The sequence below is a fragment of the Narcine bancroftii genome, chromosome 6 (assembly GCF_036971445.1).
Source record: "Narcine bancroftii isolate sNarBan1 chromosome 6, sNarBan1.hap1, whole genome shotgun sequence".
Taxonomy (NCBI): Eukaryota; Metazoa; Chordata; class Chondrichthyes; order Torpediniformes; family Narcinidae; genus Narcine; species Narcine bancroftii.
In genome coordinates this window covers 162849313-162871070 of record NC_091474.1, presented here as the reverse complement: position 1 = coordinate 162871070, position 21758 = coordinate 162849313, and the positions used below count along the sequence as shown (strand labels likewise).

Below are 21758 nucleotides of genomic sequence, written 5' to 3'. Positions count from 1 at the left end.
GGGGGGTGGGGTGACTTAGCAGAGCAGCAGTGCCAGAAGAGATTAAACATCCTGTCATACTGGCCAAAGATTTTCACATTTTTCTGATCTTATTCTTCAATATTTTCATGAAGAGGGGGGTCATGGTGGTTGCACCTATCTGTTATTCAGACTATACCAAAAATTGGATTCCTGGTGCCACTGTGTCGATCAGAAAAATTGTGTCAAAATGTGTTGCTTGTCAGCGTATTAATGCTATTCCTGGACAATAGCAGATGGAAGATTTGTCCCTGGACAGAGTTTCTCCCGATGAACTCCCTTCACATATCCTGGAGTCAATTATTTTGGACCCTTTGGTGTGAAGCATGAAAGGAATGTTGTGAAGGATTGAGGTGTTATTTTCCCGTGTTTAGCTGTAAGAGCAATTCACATCAAAGTGGCATCATCTCTCGACACAGATGCTTTCATCAATGCCCTTTGATGTTTTACAGCCAGACGTGGTCAAGTGAAAGAACTACAGTCTGACAATGGCACCAATTTTGTGGCAGCTCAGCACAAGTTGAGGGAGGCAATTAAAAGCTGGAATCAGGGTCAAATCCATAATATACTGCTCCAGAAAGGAATCAATTGGATTTTCCATCCCCCTGCTGATTCACCATGGAGGTGTATGGGAAAGGTTAATTAGTTCAGTGTGAAAAGTTCTCAATTCCATCCTAAATATGCAAAGTCTTGACTAGGAAGTTCTCCACACAGCTTAATGTGAAGCTGAGGCTATCCTCAACAGTTGTCCAATCACTGAAGCTTCTACAGATCCAAATGACCTTGAAGCACTTGCCCCAAACCACCTTCTGCTCCTTAAGACTATGCCATCGATGCCACCAGGGCATTTTCAGAAGGAAGACATATACTGAGCTTGCCTCCATCTACGATGAGCATATAAGTCGTACTTGTTCTAGAAAAGATGGATTAAAGAATATCTTCCCCAACTGCAGGAACGACAGAAATGGTCTAACGTCAGATGCAACCACAGCAGGAGACAGCACCTTGAAACTCCTGGCTAACTAAAATATTGTTGAGACCATTCTGGGCAAAAAGGGACTTGTACGTCATGCTCGGATCAAGTCCAAAACCGGTTTTCTGAACAGACCCAATCTGTCTTCTCCAGGAGTCCGAGGAACTTTGATAGCCCAAAACTGATTATGTTGTTTTTTGGACCATGCCCCTTCCCCACTACCCAGTCTACAGACTTTATTGGTCCAGAGTGGTGATAAAGATCACTCTTTTTCAAGGCTACTTGCAAGTAACCTCTGGCCTTATGAAGAAAGAAGGTCTACATAATATTGGAATATACTGTTTGATTGTTACTTATAATTGTGAAATTATTATTTGGGACATAATAATTAGGGGCTAATATTGTTGGAGCCAAAGATGTGTTTATTCTTGTTGGTTTGGCTGCGGGTGTCGGCAGTGTCCCGGGGTCTGGAGGCTGCACGTGTTCTGTTTCTTCCAGTGCACACACACTATTCACTTGTTATTGGTGCATGCATGGATTTCACAGGAGTTTGAGAGTCATTAGCCCATATTGACTGGTATAGCAGGATAGAGATGAGGGGGGGTGAGTAGGGCTCCAATATTATGTTGACCGTTAACATATGCAAAAGACAATACCACATTTCATGGACATTACCACCATCATTATCACATGTCATACAACAACCACATCACATTACAAGCCCTTTTGAATTTATTAATAAACAGTTTAAAAATGCATCTGGACTTCGCTATGAATTTATTCTAACGTGTCACAATTAAAAGCTAACTTAGTCTCCGAGAGGCATTTTCAAGGATAGTTGTCACGACACCAGTGTTTCATACAACTTTACCATAACATCCCACCTCCAATGCTCACTACTTTGATTGATGAAGGCCTATGTGCCAAAAGCTCTTTTTACCATTCTACTTAACTGTGATGTCACTTTTAGGGAATTATGTATCTGTATTCTCAGATCCCTCTGTTTTACCGTGCACGTCCAACCTAGGTTTGTTCTTCCAAGGTGCAACACCTCACGTTTGGTGCATTAAATTCCATCTGTAAATCCATTTTTTCAGCTGGTCCACATATTTCTGCAAGCTTTGAAAGCCTTCCTCGCTGTCCACTCCACCTCCAAAATATGTGTCATCTGCAAACTTGGGAAATTCCATTTACCATATTGTCATCTGGATCATTGAAATAGATGACAAACCACAATGGATCAAGGTCTGATCCTTGAGCCACAACACTAGTCACAGGTGTCCAGTCAGAGGCAATCATTTACTACCGCTCTCTGGCTTCACCTAGAAAATTATTCTCATCCAATTCACTACCTCACCATGAACGCAGAGCAACTAAACCTTCCTAACTAATCTCCCATATGGGACCTTGTCAGAACCTTATTAAAGTCCATGTAGACAACATCCATGGCCTTTTCTTCATCAACTTTCCTGTTCACCATCTCGAAAAACTCTTAAGATTTGTTGAACTTAACCAATCACACATAAAGCTATGTCAACTATCCAATACTCTTGGAGCATCTTTCACTGTTACCCATGATTAACGTCTAGCTCACTGGCCTACAATTTATTTTTAGAGCCTTTTTAAACAACAGAACAACGAGCTAGCCAAATCACAGAAATGCTTGAGGAACTCAGCTGGTCTTGCAGCGTCCATAGGAAATAAAAATATATGACAAACAGTTTGAGCTGTAGCCCTTCCTCAAGGTGTGAGTGAAAATAGACAGCCGTCTGAATTAAACACTGGGGAAAGGAAGGCAAAAAATGGAAGGGAAGGAGTACAGACCAACATATAAAAGGTGTTAATTGGATATGATAAAAGGAAAGGTGAGAATTGATTGTGGCTCTGTGAAAGGAGACAAAGGGAAAAGAGAGAGAGAGACAGAGCAAGAGGAAAAGAGACGGGGAAGATGGGGCAGGGGAGTTACAACGGAAACCACAGAAGTCAATTTTAATGCCATTTCATGGAGGGTACTTAGACAGAATATGAGATGTTGTTCCTCCAATTTGGGGGTGGTCTCAGTCTGGGAGTGCATGAGACATGTCAGCAAGGGAATGTGGTGGGAAATTGACATGGGTGGCCACTGGGAGATCTCTGCTATTGCGGCAGACAGAGCTGAGGTGCTCAGTGAACCAATCACCCAGTCTGTGTCCAGTCTCTCTGATGTATAGGAGACCACAACTGGAGCACCGGATACAGTAGATAACTTCTGCAGATTCATGTGAGGTGTTGCTTCACTTGGAAGGACTGTTTATGTCCCTGAATGGTGGTTTGAGTACAAGTGGAGCATCTCCTGCAGTCACGGGAAGGTGCCAAGAGGATGATTGGTGGGGAGGGAGAAGTGGATGAGGGAGTCACAGAGGGACTGGTCCCTGCAGAAGGCAGTAGAGGAGGAGAGAGAAATATGTGTTTGGTGGTGGGATCATGTGATGTGATCATGTGGCACAAATGGCGGAGGAAGACATGTTGGATGTGGAGGTTGTTGCAGTGGTTGGTGAGGACAAGGGAAATCCTGTCCTTGTGCATGGGGGTGAAGGAAAAATGTGTGGGTAGTAGATGATATGTGGGTGAGGGTCGAGTTGATGGTGGTAGAGGAGAAGCCACATTGTTTGAAGGAGGACATCTCTAATGATCTGGTTACCCTCCAATCTTCTGGCACTTCACCTATGACATATTAAATATATCTGCCAGGGCCCCTGCAATTTTCTACACAACCCTCCTTCAAGATACGAGGGAATACCTTGTCAGGCCCTGGAGTTTTATCCACCCTAAATTGCTTTAAGACAGCAAGCACCTCCTCCTCTTTAATCTGTATAGGTTCCATGACCTCACTGCTTGTTTGCCTCACTTCCATGGACTCTATGCCGGTTTCCTGAGTAAATACAGATGCAAATAAACCATTCAAGATCTCCCCCATCTCTTTTGGCTCCTTAAGTAGACAACCACTCTGATCTTCATGAGGACCATTTTTTCCCTTACTATCCTTTTGCTCTCAATATATCTGTTGAAGCCCTTAGGTTTTCCCTCACCTTGTCTGCCAAAAGAACCTTATATCTTCTTTTAGCCCTACTAATTTCTTTTTTTTTTTTACTTCATTTTTATACTCAAGTACCTCATTTGCTCCTAGTTACCTATACCCGCTGTACACCTTTCTCTTGTTAACCAGATTCCCAGTGTCCCTCAACAAGGTTCTCTCTATTAATTTTGATTTTAATCCTGACAGGAACATATAAACTTTGTACTCTCAAAATTTCACTTTTGAAGGTCTCCCACTTACCAAGCACATCCTTTCTCATTTTCTCAAAATTGGCCTTTCCCCAATTTAGAATCTCAACCTGAGGACCAGACCTATCTTTATCAATAATTGACGAAACTAATGGCATTATGATAACTGGCCCCAAAGTATTCCTCTACACACACTTCGATCGTCTCCTGGTCTCATTCCCTCATAGGAGATCGAGTATTGCACTGTCTCTAAAAGTACCTATCTATTTTGATTTGGAAAACTTTCCTGAACACAATTGACAAACTTTAACCCATCCAGTCCTATTATAGAATGGAAGTCCCAGTCAATGTGTGGAAAGTTAAAGTCACCTGCCGTCACATTATGTTTCCTGCAGCTGTCTCTGCAGATTTGTTGCTTCAATTCTCACTATTAGTTATGCTTCTTTTGAAGCAGCAAACAGACCCTCTGCAGTTGTAGACCTGATTCAAGAGGGGATCTTGTCAGCCAGGTTTGTAAATCATGGAGGCTCATGAGAAACAAGGACTTGACCAAATCGAATACATCATAACATTCTGGCAAAAGCAGCTGAACTGCTCGAAGCCATGAACGACATCAGTACCAATAACAGGTTAGAAAAAAAGATGAAATATTGAAGGCAGATTTTGAGGAAGCAAAGAAACAGAATTGCAAACATGGTCACCTCTGGATTACTCCATATGCCACTTGCCAGTAAATGGAGAAATAGGAGTGCCTTGTGAATTGATTGCTTGGCCGGAGTGATGCTGCAGAAGGAAGGGCTTGAGAATCCTGGGGTATCAGATCTGGTTCTGACAAAGTTTGGTGCAAACTCCACAGGGCAGCAGGTATACTGGGTGTTTAAATGAACTTGGGAGGGGATGGGAAGCTGAGCAAACCAGACCGGAAAAGGGAAGGCAGAGGTTTATGAGAGTCTGCGGAAACAAAGAATAAAATTGACCATGAGGGAGTCTGGCTATGCTTCTAGTACCGAGCAAAGCAGGGCTGGAGATAAAGTGGTCTGTGTATGAGAGACAATATTGGTTGCCGCTGAGAGAAGGGATGATACACAGTCAGTCTGAGAGGTATTTTGTCCTTTCATTGTTAAGACAGTGAAAATCTCCCAATATGCCTGCCCTCATTTTACATTGTGACGATAAAATGTGTGGGAATTTGTTGGCATTGTAAAGGGGTAAGTTGCCAGGCCTGAATAAAATAGACACCAGCTGGTTGAAAGGAGCATAAAGGAAAAGGAAAAAGGACTTGGGTAAAGCCTTTGACAAGACCCATCTTGGGCGACTGGTTCAAAATGCTAAGACACACGGGATCCAGGACAGGTTGGCAAACTGGAGCCTAAATTGCCTTGACAATAGGAGAGGGGATAATGATGAAGGATTGTTTTAATGTTTGGATGCTTGTGATTAGTGGTGTTCCACAAGGAGTGGTGCTGGAACTCTTGCTGTTCGGAATACACGTGAATGATTTGGATATAGATCAGTGACTTCATGGATGACATAAAGATTGATGGAGTTAGTTGAAGGTAGCCTGAGGCTGCAGATGTTTCGGTGAAATAGGCTGAATAAGTTGGGAGAACTCATGAAGGTTGGACTCACATTATGAATATTAGCATCTTGGATAGTATGAAGGAACAGAGAGGCCTTTCAGTATGCAGTGCATGTGGACAACATGGTTAGGAAGGCATACTGTATACTGGTCTTCATTATTCAGAGCATGGAATACAGAACTGGGAAGTTATGCTAAAATTTTAGAAAAACTTGGTCGGACCTCAGCTGTGTACTGTGTACAGATCACGTTACCAAAGAACAGATGGGATTTGCTGGTGCTGGAGAGGATACAGAGGAGATTGACCAGGATTTTGCTGGGATGGAGTAGTTCAATTATGAAGAGACTGAAAAAGCGAGGCCTCTTCTATATACAGCAGAGAGGAACTTGAGAGGGGACATGATTTAAGGCGTATCAAATTGAGGGGTTGACAAAACCAGAAGACCTGAGTTGAGGGTACGAGGAAATGATTCAGAGGGGATCTGAAGGGACCATTCCTGTAATGCACTGCTGTAGAGTTGAAGCTTGGTCATTGACAGAACTTAAGAAGTGTCCAGATGAAAAGTTGAATCACTGATGCATAGAGAAAATTGGACCATTTGCTGGGAAATGGGCTTATTGTATCAACGTACCCATTGTTCAGTATGGATGAATTGAACTGAATGGCCTGCCTTTCTACTAAATGATTCTAGTGTGGATGAGCTGTGCCCTGCAGGTTGATTGATCCAGTGCTGGAAGATGGGATTATTCTGCGTAATTCTTTATTGATCTCTGCAGACAAGAAGGGTAAATGTCGGAGAATTCAAAGAGATTGTACGAGAATATTAAGAGTGAAAGAGTAATTCTGGAGAGAATAAGATCAATGAAGTTCTTTGTGTTGAGCCATAGGAGATTGGTGAGGTCTTAAACAAATATTTTCCATCTGTATTTACTGTGGACAAAAGCATGGGTAGGATCTCAGGGAAATAAATTGTGATGTGCTGTAGAGAGTTCACATTTGCAGATGAGGAGGTCCGAAAGGACTTAAAATGCATGAAGGCAGATAAATCCCGAAGCCTGTTTGTGTATTCTTGAATAATGTGGGAAGCTAGGGAAGAAATTATGGCAGAGATATTCATGTCATTGTGAGACAAAGGTGGGGTGCTGGAAGGCTGGAGGGTGGCTAATGTTTTTTTTACAGAAAGGCTAAAAGAACAAGCCAGGGAACTACAGGCTGGTTGGAAGGAATTCTAAAAGAAAGGATTTACTTGCATTTGTAAATTCACAAGGGATAATTAGGAACAATCAGCATAATTTGTGCGTGGGAAATCATGCCTCACAAACTTGGTCGTTTTTTGTAAAGGTGATCATGAAGATTGATGAGGGCAGTGGTCGAGATGGTTTCCATGGCTCAGGATCCAGGGTGCACTGGCCAATTGGATACAGAATTGCCTTGATGGTAGGAGTTGGAGGGTGGTGTTATTCAGATTGGAAGTCTATGACCAGTAACGCGCCGCAGGGATTGGTGCTGGGTCCACTTTCTGTCGTCTATATTAGCGATTTGGATGACAGTGTCGTAAGCATGGTTACTTCGTTTGCGGATGACACCAAACTTGGCAGTGAAGAGGATAATGGAGAAGGCTATCTGAGATTAATACAGGAGCTGGATAAACTGGAAAAGTGGGCCATGGAACGAAAGATAAAATTTAACTCGGACAGTGCAAGGTTTTCCATTGAGGTCAGTTAAACTAGGCCAGGGCTTGCACAGTGAATGGTAGGACTCTGGGGAATGTTTTCAACAAAAGACTAAGCAGTACAGGTACATAATTCTGTAATAATGGTAACAAGGGTAGACAGGGAGATGAAGACTGCATTTTCCATATATACCTTCATCTGTCATGGTAGGATCAGGGCTGTCATGTGCAAGACATTGGTGAGATTACACATGGACTATGGTGCACAGATTTGGTTAGCCAGCCATTGGAAAGATTGTTGTGCAGAAAGTATTCGTAGTAATGTTTCTGGTACTGGTGGACTTGAATTGAATTGAGAGACTGGATAAGCTTGGATTTTTATTCCTGAAATACAGGAGGCTGAGGAGAGATCTTAGAGGTTTATAAAGTCATGAGGGACATAGATAAGATAAAAAGACAGTTTTTTTTTCCTGGAGTAAGAGGATCTAAAACTTGAAGGTTAGAGGTGATGGGGAAAAATTTAAAAAGGACCTGAGGGGCATCTTTCTCCACACACAAGATAGTGGGTACATGCCAGAGGAAGTGATGGACACAAGTGCAGCATTTCGACAGGTAAGTGGAGACAAATGGCTTAGAGGAATGTGGGCCAAACATAGGCAAGTTGGACTAGATTGGGTAGACAACTTGGTCGCCATGGGGAAGTGGGGTCAAAGGGCCTGTTTCTGTGCCATAAAAATCTATGAGTAGCCTTCTGAGATTGCATGTTTCTATGGTAAACATGGTTCACAAGCAACCATAAGAGTAATTGTCATGCATCCTGCTGATGAATATTAATGTAAAATCATGGCAAATAAGGCTGCAAAGTGTAAAGAATTTGTAAAATGGGATCAATTACTTAATTTTGTAATAACATCTGATGACCCTAAAATTGTGCAAAATACCTCTGAGCCAATTATAATGAGAAACTACATTGTCCCTCTGTTCACTTTTTAGGACAACTGAAAAGAACAAAAGCCATGGACATTGACGTTGAAACACCAGATTCCATTCTTGTGAATACAAATCTGCGAGCGCTTATCAATAAGCACACATTTTCTGTTTTCCCTGGTGATCTCCAGCAGGAGCTGCTCCTCCTGCTTCCTGAAGTGGACAGACAGGTTTGTGTGTTACAGAAATACAGCTCTGCTCTCTGCCCATCAAGTGCTACACCCTGATTTGTTCCAAAAGAAGCAGAAATATCACAGAACTCGTGATATTCTACTGACAGTCTGTTATCACTTCCAGAGGCAGTGTGGTGAATTGAAAGTGACAGGGTAAATTGTTCCAGAAATACAGAACAAACCATCTCATGAGATGTTTTAATTCTCTGCAGCAAAACAGCAAAGTAAAACATGCAAATATGCCTGTCCACAGTCTTATTGTGGCGACTGGCACTCCCATGTTTCAGCGGGGTTATCAAAAAGACAAATGCAAAAAGCCAGGAGTCGTAATGCATTGAGAAGTAGAGCATTAATGATTAGAACAGACGATAAATCATTTCAGTTATCTTACAAAAGAAACTGTTTTGTGTCTGAACAAACCCTGAAAGTGCAGAATGTCGAATAGAACCTTGAAAGAAAAAAAATGACGTTTTAGAACATAGGAAGTAGGAACAGGAGTAGGCCAAAAATGGCCCATCGAGCCTGCTCCGCCATTCAATAAGATCATGGTTGATCTAATTTATGACCTAACTCCACCTACCTGCCTTCTCCCCATATCCCCTAATTCCTCTATCATGTAAAATTTATCTAACCGAATTTTAAATATGTCTAATGAAGCAGCCTCAACCACTTCCCTGGATAGAGAATTCCAAACATTCACTACTCTCTGTAAGTGGGAACCCTTCATTATTTGGAACTAAGAATCAAACTAGGAATTTATTTGGGCTGTTGCAAAAAAAGTGGTGTGGAGGAAAAGGATACAAGAACTTAATTAAGCATGACCATTCACAGTGAGAGATAATATGTGAAATTGTCTGAAACAAAGCAAGTCAGGTATGTGATTCAAAATAATTGATGAGGTGTAGAGATTTGAAGATGGTGCAGAACCATATTGAAATGTGTGTGGCCAAACCATGAGAAATATTGAAACAATGAGGGGATAGAAACTATTTAAAATATTTGGATGATTCAGAAATAGGAAAGAAAAATACACCGAATCTGTCAGATCTGAGAGAAAGAGACATCTTTGTAGAAAGGGCCCAGATTCCAGCAATTGTGCATTCTGATCCACCTGTCAACCTGCAGCTTCCCCACCCACTGTTGTTATGAAGATGGGTTGTGGATCTGTGATGATGTTATTTTAATGACATGAAGACCAGAGGCTGGTGTTCAGGATAAAGAATGATATGTTCTAATATCACGTACACTGAAATACTGGAAGAAGCTTTGTTTTGTGTGATATCCAAGCAATCCTACTCACGCCCCCTCCCCAAGTCTCTCTCTTTTCCTATCTCTCTGTCTCCTTTCCGGGTCCCCACCACCTTCCCTTCCCTCTCTGTTCAGAGCTAACCCCTCCCCAATCACTCCTCAGCTTTTTTTCTCTTCTATCCTCCCACCTTTAGCCACCTATGACCTCTTGCCTGTGCTCCTCCCCCTATCCCTTCCTCCCTCTTCTCCTTCCCAACCTTTTTGTTCATACTTTGATGAAGGGCTCAAGCCCGAAATGTTGGTCACTCTTCATTTGCTTTAGATGCTGCATGACCTGCTGAGTTTCTCAAGCACTTTTGTGTATGTATTGTGCTGTGATATAATGTGGACATTCACCGTGTCTGCAGACTTTTCTGTTTAAATCCAACTTGTTCAGCTGGTAGTACAAAAAGAACAAAGAAATATATGTAAACAATTAAATATGACACCAGTGGAGGAATTTGTGTTAGAGTTGTCGATTAGTGCAAGAAATAGCAAAAAATACAATTATAAAAGGCATCAGCTTTTGCCAGTGTAAGATCCATTCAAGGGTCTGATGACAGTAGGAAAGAAGCTGTCCTTGAATCTGGAGGTTCATGTTCTCGAGCACATGTATCCTCTACCTGATAGAATACGTGAGAAAATTACATGTTTTATCAACTTTGGAGGCTGGTGAAATGGGAGGTAAGGAAAAGAAGGCTTAGTTAAATAAAAGCGGAGCTTGGGTGAGGAACTTGTGAAAAATGTGCATGTGAGAGGGAAAAAAGGCATCTTGAAAATCCTTTAGAAAATGAAGGCTTCAAAGCATATTTGATAGATAGAGAAACTATGGTGGAGTACTTATTTAATGCAAGAGGTGAAGAAACCTGATCAAGATAAAAATGGGAATAATTTATAGAAAGGATAATGGAAATTCCATCTGTTTAACTGGAGAATCAGAGATGGGTTTTGTAAAAATCCCTGGCCAACTTAATCAATTTGAACCAGCAAAAGCACCACTTGGGTCTTGAGTGTGGGGTTGGAGCATTGATGTGAAGTCAGAAGAAACATTCTTGCCCCTCTTTGTTCACATTTTTATCAAGTAAAACTACTGTATCCTCTGATTACAGTGCAATTTTAGTCATGTGCAAACAAATTTCAGAGAGTGGTTCTTAAATCGGACTTGGCTGCTCGAAAGTGCATCTCTCACTTAGAGGTCACTCTGAATTAAGCTATCAGTGGAAGTTGCTTGAAGAGTGAGAATGCATATGCAAAATAGACAGAATGAAGCAATTGAATTTCCCTGCAGAGCACCTTGCTGGAACTGGCAATATCAGTTGCACGTACCTGAAGGGAGCACTGTGTGTAAGGACTTGGAGCTTAAATCTTTGCAAATGATTCTTAAAAACCATTATTAAACATTTATCATCCATTTGGCTGCAGGGAGTGTTGCAACGGGAGGAGATGCAATGGAGAAGGAGGAATTGAGAAAATGAAGTGGAATCCTTTCAGGGGCCAGGGTGGGAAGAGGTGTAGTCGAGGTAGCTGTGGGAGTTGGTGAGTTTGTAGAAGATGTCTGTGGAGAGTCTCTCTCCCAAGATGGAGACAGAGAGATTGAGAAAAGGGCGAGTGTTGCTAGAGATGGACCAAGTGAATTTGAGGTCAGGGTGGAAGTTGGCAGCAAAGTGGATAAAGTTGACAAGCTCATCATGGGTGCATGAGTCAGTACCCAAGTAGTTGTTAATGTAGTGGAGGAAGAGTTGAAGGGCCTTGCATATGTTGGTGCAGGGAGTGTTGCACCTGGATGAGTTGTGTTGATTGGGGGGACGGGGGGTGGTGGTGTGGGTGGCCAGAAGTGTGATTCTGGGAATTTGGAACATTGGGCAAGTTTATGAATAGCAATGCCTGCAGGAGGCATGCAGTGGACATCGAGATAACTGCAAGGAGACAGTCAGGTGTCCCTGGCAAGAGTTGGCTTGGGAAGGCTCCAAAAACTTTAATGTAGTCCTTGAATGTCTGCATTTTGGAGATACCTGCTAACAATTAAATGGTTTTCACCATTTAGAAACTTCTGTGGGGTGGAGGGAGAACTGCTGAGGTCTTTTTGTCTCTAGTGGCCTCCCTAAGGCAGTAAAGGACAGCAGACTCTGAAGAGTGGCTGAGATCTCTGGTAATAGCCCAGACTGCAGAACATGACATTGGGCTCACAGACAAAGTATCTGCAAGAGTCCAACAGTTGTTAAATGTGCCCATCAGAATCCTTGAATATTGCTTTAAGCTATTGTTGCATTAAATATATTTTAAACAAAATGCATTACAACTTGTGTCATAGGAGGTAGCCAATAGAAAATTGCTCTGCTTCTCTCACAAATACAATAATATCTAGATTTTGAGCATCCAGCAAAAAAAAGGCTGAAAATAAATGGATAAAAAATATGGAATTTTAAAATAGGGATGCCTCGCCATTAGGTTTCCATTTACGTAACAGTCTCAAGCAACCAGAAAACTCGCTTAACAGCTTCTACCAATTCCCGTTGGTGCCAGATACTCAAAGTGTGGTTTCGTTGTAGTTGGTGACTTTGCAGAATCTGGCAAATTACTGAGGGCTGATGTATTAGATCTCAGGGTTGTATGTGATGTCATGTATATACTCTACTCCAACAATAAATCTGAATCTGAGATTCTGTCCAATTTTTGTACTAGTGTGATTTTTGTGAGTTGAATTGATTGTGGCTGTGCATAAGCCTCATGATTGGAAAATCTCAGTTGTGAGTTGAAATGCATTTTTAATATTCAAAGGGGTTATTATGCAGGTGAGGTTTCATTTGAATACTTGTACAATGCAGATGAAAGTCATTCTTCAGTTTGTTTTGCATCCCATTTAATTACCTTAAAAATCAGCCACAGTGTGAATGAAGCTGTCAATTTATTATCAATCTTTTTAATGCTCCCAACAAGTTGTGCTTGTTCATTCCAGTTTACTAATTATGCATTTGTTCACTATAAATGCAGCAGTTACATGCCAAGGCTCCTGAGCACAATGTGCAAATGACGATCTTTGCAATGCTTTCCTCCAACGTTCTCTTTGAATTTTTCTCACAGATGGGTACTGATGGCTTGATGCGTTTGAGCACCTCAGCATTGAATAATGAATTCTTTACTTCTGCAGCCCAGGGCTGGAAGGAACGGTTATCCGAGGGTGAGTATCTTTTGCTTTTACAGTAAAAGGCAGTGTTGTTTAAATGTACAATTTCCATTTCACCACTTCAGTTATTGCCCATTAAAAAATTTGTATTTTCACAAATATGTTGTTAATTTGACAATGTTTGAGGTTTGTTCAATTTCTCCATAAATTTACACATTGCGATATTGTGCTCTATATTTTGAAATACAGTTCTGAAATATTATTGTGAGATGTCAAAACCTGCAGAATAAAATCTTATTGTGCACTTTACAAATTCATCTCCAAATCCACAATGACACATAAAATAATTAACAGAATGAAATCAACCTTCTTTGAGTCTCAATAAGTTTTAAAAAGGGCAAATAGTTGTTCATATTTCCTCCCTAATATGTTGAATATGTGTCCAGGAATTTAAGTCAAAAGAGAAGGTGTTTCCTTGAATGATGTGTTTCCATTTTAATTGAATTGAGAGGATGTCACTGTGATAGGACAGATCTATCACCAATGTATTCTTTTCTTTGGCTTGGCTTCGCGGACGAAGATTTATGGAGGGGGTAAAAAGTCCACGTCAGCTGCAGGCTCGTTTGTGGCTGACCAGTCCAATGCGGGACAGGCAGACACGATTGCAGCGGTTGCAAGGGAAAATTGGTTGGTTGGGGTTGGGTGTTGGGTTTTTCCTCCTTTGCCTTTTGTCAGTGAGGTAGGCTCTGCGGTCTTCTTCAAAGGAGGCTGCTGCCCGCCAAACTGTGAGGCGCCAAGATGCACGGTTTGAGGCGTTATCAGCCCACTGGCGGTGGTCAATGTGGCAGGCACCAAGAGATTTCTTTAGGCAGTCCTTGTACCTTTTCTTTGGTGCACCTCTGTCACGGTGGCCAGTGGAGAGCTCGCCATATAATACGATCTTGGGAAGGCGATGGTCCTCCATTCTGGAGACGTGACCCATCCAGCGCAGCTGGATCTTCAGCAGCGTGGACTCGATGCTGTCGACCTCTGCCATCTCGAGTACCTCGACGTTAGGGGTGTGAGCGCTCCAATGGATGTTGAGGATGGAGCGGAGACAACGCTGGTGGAAGCGTTCTAGGAGCCGTAGGTGGTGCCGGTAGAGGACCCTTGATTCGGAGCCGAACAGGAGTGTGGGTATGACAACGGCTCTGTATACGCTTATCTTTGTGAGGTTTTTCAGTTGGTTGTTTTTCCAGACTCTTTTGTGTAGTCTTCCAAAGGCGCTATTTGCCTTGGCGAGTCTGTTGTCTATCTCATTGTCGATCCTTGCATCTGATGAAATGGTGCAGCCGAGATAGGTAAACTGGTTGACCGTTTTGAGTTTTGTGTGCCCGATGGAGATGTGGGGGGGCTGGTAGTCATGGTGGGGAGCTGGCTGATGGAGGACCTCAGTTTTCTTCAGGCTGACTTCCAGGCCAAACATTTTGGCAGTTTCCGCAAAGCAGGACGTCAAGCGCTGAAGAGCTGGCTCTGAATGGGCAACTAAAGCGGCATCATCTGCAAAGAGTAGTTCACGGACAAGTTTCTCTTGTGTCTTGGTGTGAGCTTGCAGGCGCCTCAGATTGAAGAGACTGCCATCCGTGCGGTACCGGATGTAAACAGCGTCTTCATTGTTGGGGTCTTTCATGGCTTGGTTCAGCATCATGCTGAAGAAGATTGAAAAGAGGGTTGGTGCGAGAACACAGCCTTGCTTCACGCCATTGTTAATGGAGAAGGGTTCAGAGAGCTCATTGCTGTATCTGACCCGACCTTGTTGGTTTTCGTGCAGTTGGATAATCATGTTGAGGAACTTTGGGGGACATCCGATGCGCTCTAGTATTTGCCAAAGCCCTTTCCTGCTCACGGTGTCGAAGGCTTTGGTGAGGTCAACAAAGGTGATGTAGAGTCCTTTGTTTTGTTCTCTGCACTTTTCTTGGAGCTGTCTGAGGGCAAAGACCATGTCAGTGGTTCCTCTGTTTGCGCGAAAGCCGCACTGTGATTCTGGGAGAATATTCTCAGCGACACTAGGTATTATTCTATTTAGTAGAATCCTAGCGAAGATTTTGCCTGCAATGGAGAGCAACGTGATTCCCCTGTAGTTTGAGCAGTCTGATTTCTCGCCTTTGTTTTTGTACAGGGTGATGATGGTGGCATCACGAAGATCCTGAGGCAGTTTACCTTGGTCCCAACAAAGCTTGAAAAACTCATGCAGTTTGGCATGCAGAGTTTTGCCGCCAGCCTTCCAGACTTCTGGGGGGATTCCATCCATACCTGCTGCTTTGCCACTTTTCAGTTGTTCGATTGCCTTATATGTCTCATCCAGGGTGGGAACCTCATCCAGCTCTAGCCTTAGGGGCTGTTGAGGGAGCTGGAGCAGGGCGGAATCTTGGACTGAGCGGTTGGTACTGAAAAGAGATTGGAAGTGTTCTGACCATCGGTTGAGGATGGAGGATTGCACATGAACTCCTCAGACTTGACATCGACATAGCCGCTCTCAGTGAAGTCCGCCTGGCAGATGTAGGCAGCCTCCAAGAACGCGGCGCGGGCTACACACTCTACTGGTCTGGCAAGCCTTCGGATGAACGACGCCTATCTGGTGTAGGCTTCATGGTCAAGAGCTTCATTGCCTCCAAACTCGAAAACCTTCCGACAGGCCTCTCGGACCGAATCATGTCCATGCGACTCCCACTTCAAAACAAGCGTCACATCACCCTCATCAGTGTCTATGCTCCAACCCTCCAGGCGGAACCAGCAGAAAAGAACACGTTCTACACCGACCTGCGCAACCTCATCCAACGTACCCCTACAGCCGACAAGGTTGTCATCCTGGGCGACTTCAACGCTCGTGTCGGCAAAGACTCAGAAACCTGGCCAGGAATCCTGGGCAAGCATGGCGTCGGCAAGTGCAACGACAATGGGCGCCTCCTGTTGGAGCTCTGCGCAGAACAGCAGCTTGTCATTACAAACACCCTTTTTCAGCAGAGGGACAGCCTTAAGACCACCTGGATGCATCCCCGATCCAAACACTGGCACCTCCTGGACTACATCCTGGTGCGAGAAAGTGACAAACAAGATGTGCTCCACACCAGGGTCATGCCTAGCGCGGAATGCCACACTGACCACCGGCTGGTTCGCTGCAAGCTCAACCTTCACTTCAAGCCAAAGCCCAGGAACAATAAAGCCCCCAGAAAGAGGTTCAATGTTGGAAAACTGCAGTCAGACGAAGCGAGAGGAAACTTCCAGGCAAACCTCAAAGCAAAGCTCGACGTTGCAACCCGCCTCACGGACCCGTCCCCTGAAACCCTCTGGGATCAGTTGAAGACTACCATACTGCAATCCACTGAAGAGGTACTGGGCTTCTCCTCCAGGAAAAACAAGGACTGGTTTGACGAAAACAGCCAGGAAATCCAGGAGCTGCTGGCAAAGAAGCGAGCTGCCCACCAGGCTCACCTTACAAAGCCGTCCTGTCCAGAGAAGAAACAAGCCTTCCGTCGCGCATGCAGCCATCTTCAGCGCAAACTCCGGGAGATCCAAAATGAGTGGTGGACTAGCCTCGCCAAACGAACACAGCTCAGCGCGGACATTGGCGACTTCAGGGGTTTCTACGAGGCTCTAAAGGCTGTGTACGGCCCCTCACCCCAAGTCCAAAGCCCGCTGCGCAGCTCAGACGGCAAAGTCCTCCTCAGCGACAAGATCACCAATGTATATAGTGTATATAATTACTGTATCTAGACTGTGCTTACAGCGATTGGCTGAGAGCTAAGCCACGCCTATTTTCTGGGCCTTAAAGGGCTGTGTCCCTAGCCAGGTCGGATCATTCCGGACTGGTCGGCCACCTGTGAAGAGCTCCTGTCTTTTGCTAATAAAAGCCTTGGTTTGGATCAACAAGTCTTTGATTCTTTCGACGAGCTCTACAGTCACTAAATCCATATTCTCTAATTGGGTGTAGTGATAAACCTAGTACCTGTCTTCTCATTACTGAATAGCACTGATGGGTGTTCTGTGAGGTACTATTTGCTCTCTGTTGAAGATAAAATATACCTTCATGGGACTAAAACAAACGAGCAGTTTCATAAATTTGATTTTTAAAAAAACAGCAGTTCAGTTGGTAAAGGATGAAAAATATTCCTAAATTCTTTGTGCTGTTTTTGTAGCTTTAAAATGACATGAACTTTGAGCTGGATGCTCTCTAATTTTAAATCTATTGTTTGTTTGTGTGTGTGTGTGTGTGTAGATCAGTGCAGTGTAATGCAAAGGGTGATTTGATAGCCAGTTTTAAGATAGTGGTCTAAAGTGTCACTCCATGTCTTCCTGGTGCGCATTGCAATTCAGCTCAGCAAAAACACAGTTTCATCTCTACCTGTATCTGAAATCTGTCTTGAATGGATTGTTTGTAAGGTTCAAATAGTAAAAGGGCCAAGGGTGGAAATTATAATTTTAAAAATTGCCTTATTCCATTACTGAAAGGGAAATGGTTCAAATAGTAGTAGACTTATTTGCACAAGCATGCAGTCTTTTCCAAAAGATTATTAAAGCATATTGTATTTGTTAAAATGTTCTATCAGAACGCTGAATTAAATGTAAAATTCTGTTGGATAATTTTCTCAGTTTTAGTCATCAATTTGAAATAACTTTTCAAGAATCTAATTCAAATTTTAACCAGCCTATTTTTTTTCCTTTTGAGGAAGTTTTTCAGTAGACAAATTGCAAAGTAGAAACGTTGTTGATGCTAATATTGAAATACATTCTGCCAGCCAAGTTGAAAGTCTTCTGTGCTGATGAATTTAATGTGGCGAAAACAGAAATAAAATAGTGTGATGTTGAAAGTCTGCACTGAAAATGAGACCTACAAAAAGAATCTGTGAGACGGCGTTTAATGTTTCAGATTGATCTTATCCAGCAGTTTATTTTTATCCTTTTCTGCTGTTATTTAAATCTAGACATACAGCATGGTAACAGGCCATTTTGGCTCACAAGTCTGTGCCACCCAATTTACACCCAATTAACCTACACCCACCCCCCCCCCCCCCCCCCAGTACGTTTCAAAGGGTGGGAGGAAACCAGAGTCCTCAGAGAAAACCTATGCACGGAACAATGTACAAACTCCTTACAGACAGCACAGGATTCGAACCCTGGTCCCAATGCTGGCGCTGTAAAGGCGTTGCGCTAACCGCTACACCAATCATGTCGCCCTTCTTGCATTATTTTACAAGAAGGTATTGTTGCTAATTTTTGCTTTTCAGTATTTTATCTTTGGGACTGAAAAACACATGACTGCAGGCTGTGTAAATTAATCTCTAATGAGAGATTATTTCACATTTTCTGGGTATGAAAACTTTATTCCATATTATTTTCACAATTTCTGCCCACAACCTCATGAACCAGTTTTTAAAATGAGAACTCTTTCTCCATTTGCCTGTGTGAAAATAAGGGAGACTCTCCAACCCTTCTGTAGCCAACTTGTAAAGAAGGACATAAGAGCAGTTTTGGTTATTTCACATCATTGCTTTAATTTTCTCATTTGGTGAGCTTTCATCAAACCATCCAGTTCTTCATTCTGATCTACTAAACTCTATTAGTTCATCACTTTTAAAATTCCTTTGTCTGCATTTTGGTTCATGAATGCAGGACTAACCTGAGATTTCTTTTGCAAAACTTCCTACCAAACTTTCTAACTGGGAAGAAAATAGCATGTTCATACTTTCCCATATTTGTTAGATTATCTACATTCAATCATGCAGTTGAATTATTATGTCACATAGTTTTTATTGTCCAAGCTTTGAAATATCAAGACTAAATTCATTTTGATTATTTTTTCAATGCCTTGATTATATTTGTTCAAAATGTTAGTGTGACAGAAGAGAACTTTGAATGCCAGTCAGACTTGAATCCAGAATCGTCTCTTTCACTTTGGCTGGTACAAAGAAAAAATGCCACTGTAATGCTTTGCTACCAACGCACTGTTTCTCTATTTTAATCACGAGATGATTCAACAAAGAGAGGTTTTGTGGGATATTCATAGATATTGACCTGCCAGCTTCCCAAATTTCTGTTTGGTATGGGAAACCTACAGATCTGAAAGTGCCCAAATAACTTGCTTATGAAATGTCAATCTCAAGTAGAAAATGTTTCTAGTATCAGATGATTACATCTAGACATTTTTTGTAACACAGAATAGGGCTGCTTATTTTTATAACCATGAAAAATTGTTGAGGATATTGCTTCAATCTTGCTTATTAATTCTAAGAAATATTCTAATTCATGTTTGATAGATAAAAGAATGAGATGTAAACATTCAAGTATGACAGAATTTTTTTATTAACATATTTAATGGCTAACTCTTAATTTTCACTTGAACGAATGAAATCAGTGAATTTTGAGTCCTAGTGCAATCATTCACATTAAAGAAGGCCTTTGTTAACTTGCCCCAAAGATTGTACTGCAATCTTTGGAGCAGAGAAAGAAGATCTGACTTTTATCTCAGACCATGAGATAATCATTGATAAAATCATCTTGCAAATGTTTAAATTTTTTTATTGTTGCAAGAAAGGGAATGAATTAAACAGGAGCCTTTCAACTTAGTTGCAACATAATTTTTTTTTTCTTTCATTGTCGGTTTCTTTCTGCCTAACCAGTCATTTCATTCAACTTTGGGGCTTAAAAACTATTGGCCCCTCACAGAAAGCAAGCAAAATAACCTTCCCGACAAAGACTAACCTTTCACTTAAGGACACAAAATCTGATAATCTGGCATTCCCTGTGCCACTTTTCATGCCCACTTTTCATGGCCCTCTTCCCAGAGCCTTGGAATTGCTCCCCAGTTCAACCATTCCTTATGGTGTTTTCCCATCATGAGCTTAAAATACTGGCATTGTTGGAAATGCCATTTTGCCTTAAGTTGGTGTTATGAACTCAAAGGTAGTGGGGCTATTTCTGACAAATATTGCACGTCAGAAAATCGATTGGTTATCTGCCAATAAACTTCTTTTATTTTAGAGCAAGGCAAATGTAAGAAAAAACAGCTCAAAACAGAATCACTTTGTTCCACAAGTACAAGTTAACTGTGTGCAGTAATACAAAATAAATAGCACAGCATGCACCTATTTCATATTAAATAGCTGCTGTTTGTTTTCTCCTGCAATCCAACCATCTCACAACTATTTCTGGCTGCCAGCTTCACTGCATTCTGGTTCAGAACCTGACTGCCTTGTGCCTGTGTCTGTGTCTTTTAACTCTAGCTGTTCACAGCCAGAAAGGGAAGGATTACCAGACCTCATGCCAAGCATCAGGGACCAGTGACCCTTCCAGCAGAATGCTTGTGAGTTGTTTATCAATTGCTGAGACAAACGAACAAATTACTCATTATCCACTCCCCTTGGGGAAACAGCACAAAAGAGAGTTCATTGTTATCTGAACGACACATCTTCTCAGGCATTTTATTTTGACTTGCATGAATACAGTGGGTCGAAGATTGTCCTCTGCCTGCACAAGATGCACATGATATTCAATGCCCTCCAGGTCATGTATTTACTGCATGATTCCAAAGTTGACTTTCTCTGTATTATATTTAAAGATATCATTTTATTTTGAAGAGATTGGTCATTGAAAATGTTACAGAAATGTGACATTAACAAAATGATCAAAAAAAATTCCAGCGTGTCTCCCATTTTGTCATTACTTAAATTAATTTAAATGTCACTTTTATTTTCCTCCATTTTCAAAAGTTGCACTTAGTAAGCAGTGGGCCAAAAAGCAAAAAAATGTGTTGCTGTATGTACAAAATAAAAAAAAACTGCTGAATTTCTCCAACACTTTTGTGTATTGCACTGCAACCCCGGTGTCTGCAGACTTTCCTGCTTAAAAGAAAACGCTTGAAATGCTCTGCAAATTGGGCAGTGTCTATGAAGAGTGAAGCAATTAGTGTTTTAAGTCAGCCTGTCGTCAGATTTGGGAAATGTTTAAAAAATGAAGCAAGTCCAAGATGCAGAGAAGTTGTAGAGAATGGAAATTGAGGTGTCAGGGAGGAGGACAAAGGACAAAAATTATGAAATGATGGAGACCAAAAGAGAGTGGGAGAGATCAAGGTGAGTGAACAATAGAAGTTTTGTCCAGAGAAAGTGTAAATTAAATCTAAAATTACCAGAAAAGAGGAAAAAATTCTGAAGACTGAATTGGCTGATTAACCAAGAGCAGTCAGTTTGAAGTGTCCAGTCAAGTAATGAGATGCTGTTCCTTGATCTCGAGGTGAGCACTGTTGTACCAAAAAAAAAGACCAAGGAAAGAGTGGGAGTGGGAAGGAGAATCCAAGTGACAGAAAGCTGAAAGCTCAGGGTCACTCTTTCAGATTCCATTCTGTGTAACTGTCTCATGAAGCTCTATTAAGGATATAGTCTTTCACTTGAGAGATAAATGAATTGTAAACCATGTAATTGCGTAAGATCAGTAGTTACCTCATTAAAAGAGGAAAATATTGGAAATACATAACAGGCAAGGTGACATTTAATATGTATGGACAAACCTGTTTTGTGAACAGTTTTTGAGTTTTTGGACAGGAAATGCTATTTGAAAGTAGGTTTTGTGAAGTTACTGGACAGATTATGCGGCCACTTGTCTGTCAAGATCCACACAAATCTTTGTAGAAGGCCAGGTCTAGGTTGTT

At 42.0% G+C, this 21758-nt stretch overlaps 1 protein-coding gene across 9 annotated transcripts in view; it reads left to right on the top strand.

The window, feature by feature from the left end:
* The window catches only part of asxl2 (ASXL transcriptional regulator 2), a 224720-nt gene that overhangs the window by 180339 nt on the left and 22623 nt on the right, over positions 1-21758 (top strand). For all 9 annotated transcript variants that reach the window (XM_069886552.1, XM_069886554.1, XM_069886561.1 and 6 more), the window contains 2 exons: positions 8501-8664; positions 13036-13132. In XM_069886552.1, coding sequence (XP_069742653.1) covers positions 8501-8664; positions 13036-13132 — 261 coding nt within the window. The remainder of the gene's footprint in view (positions 1-8500; positions 8665-13035; positions 13133-21758) is intronic.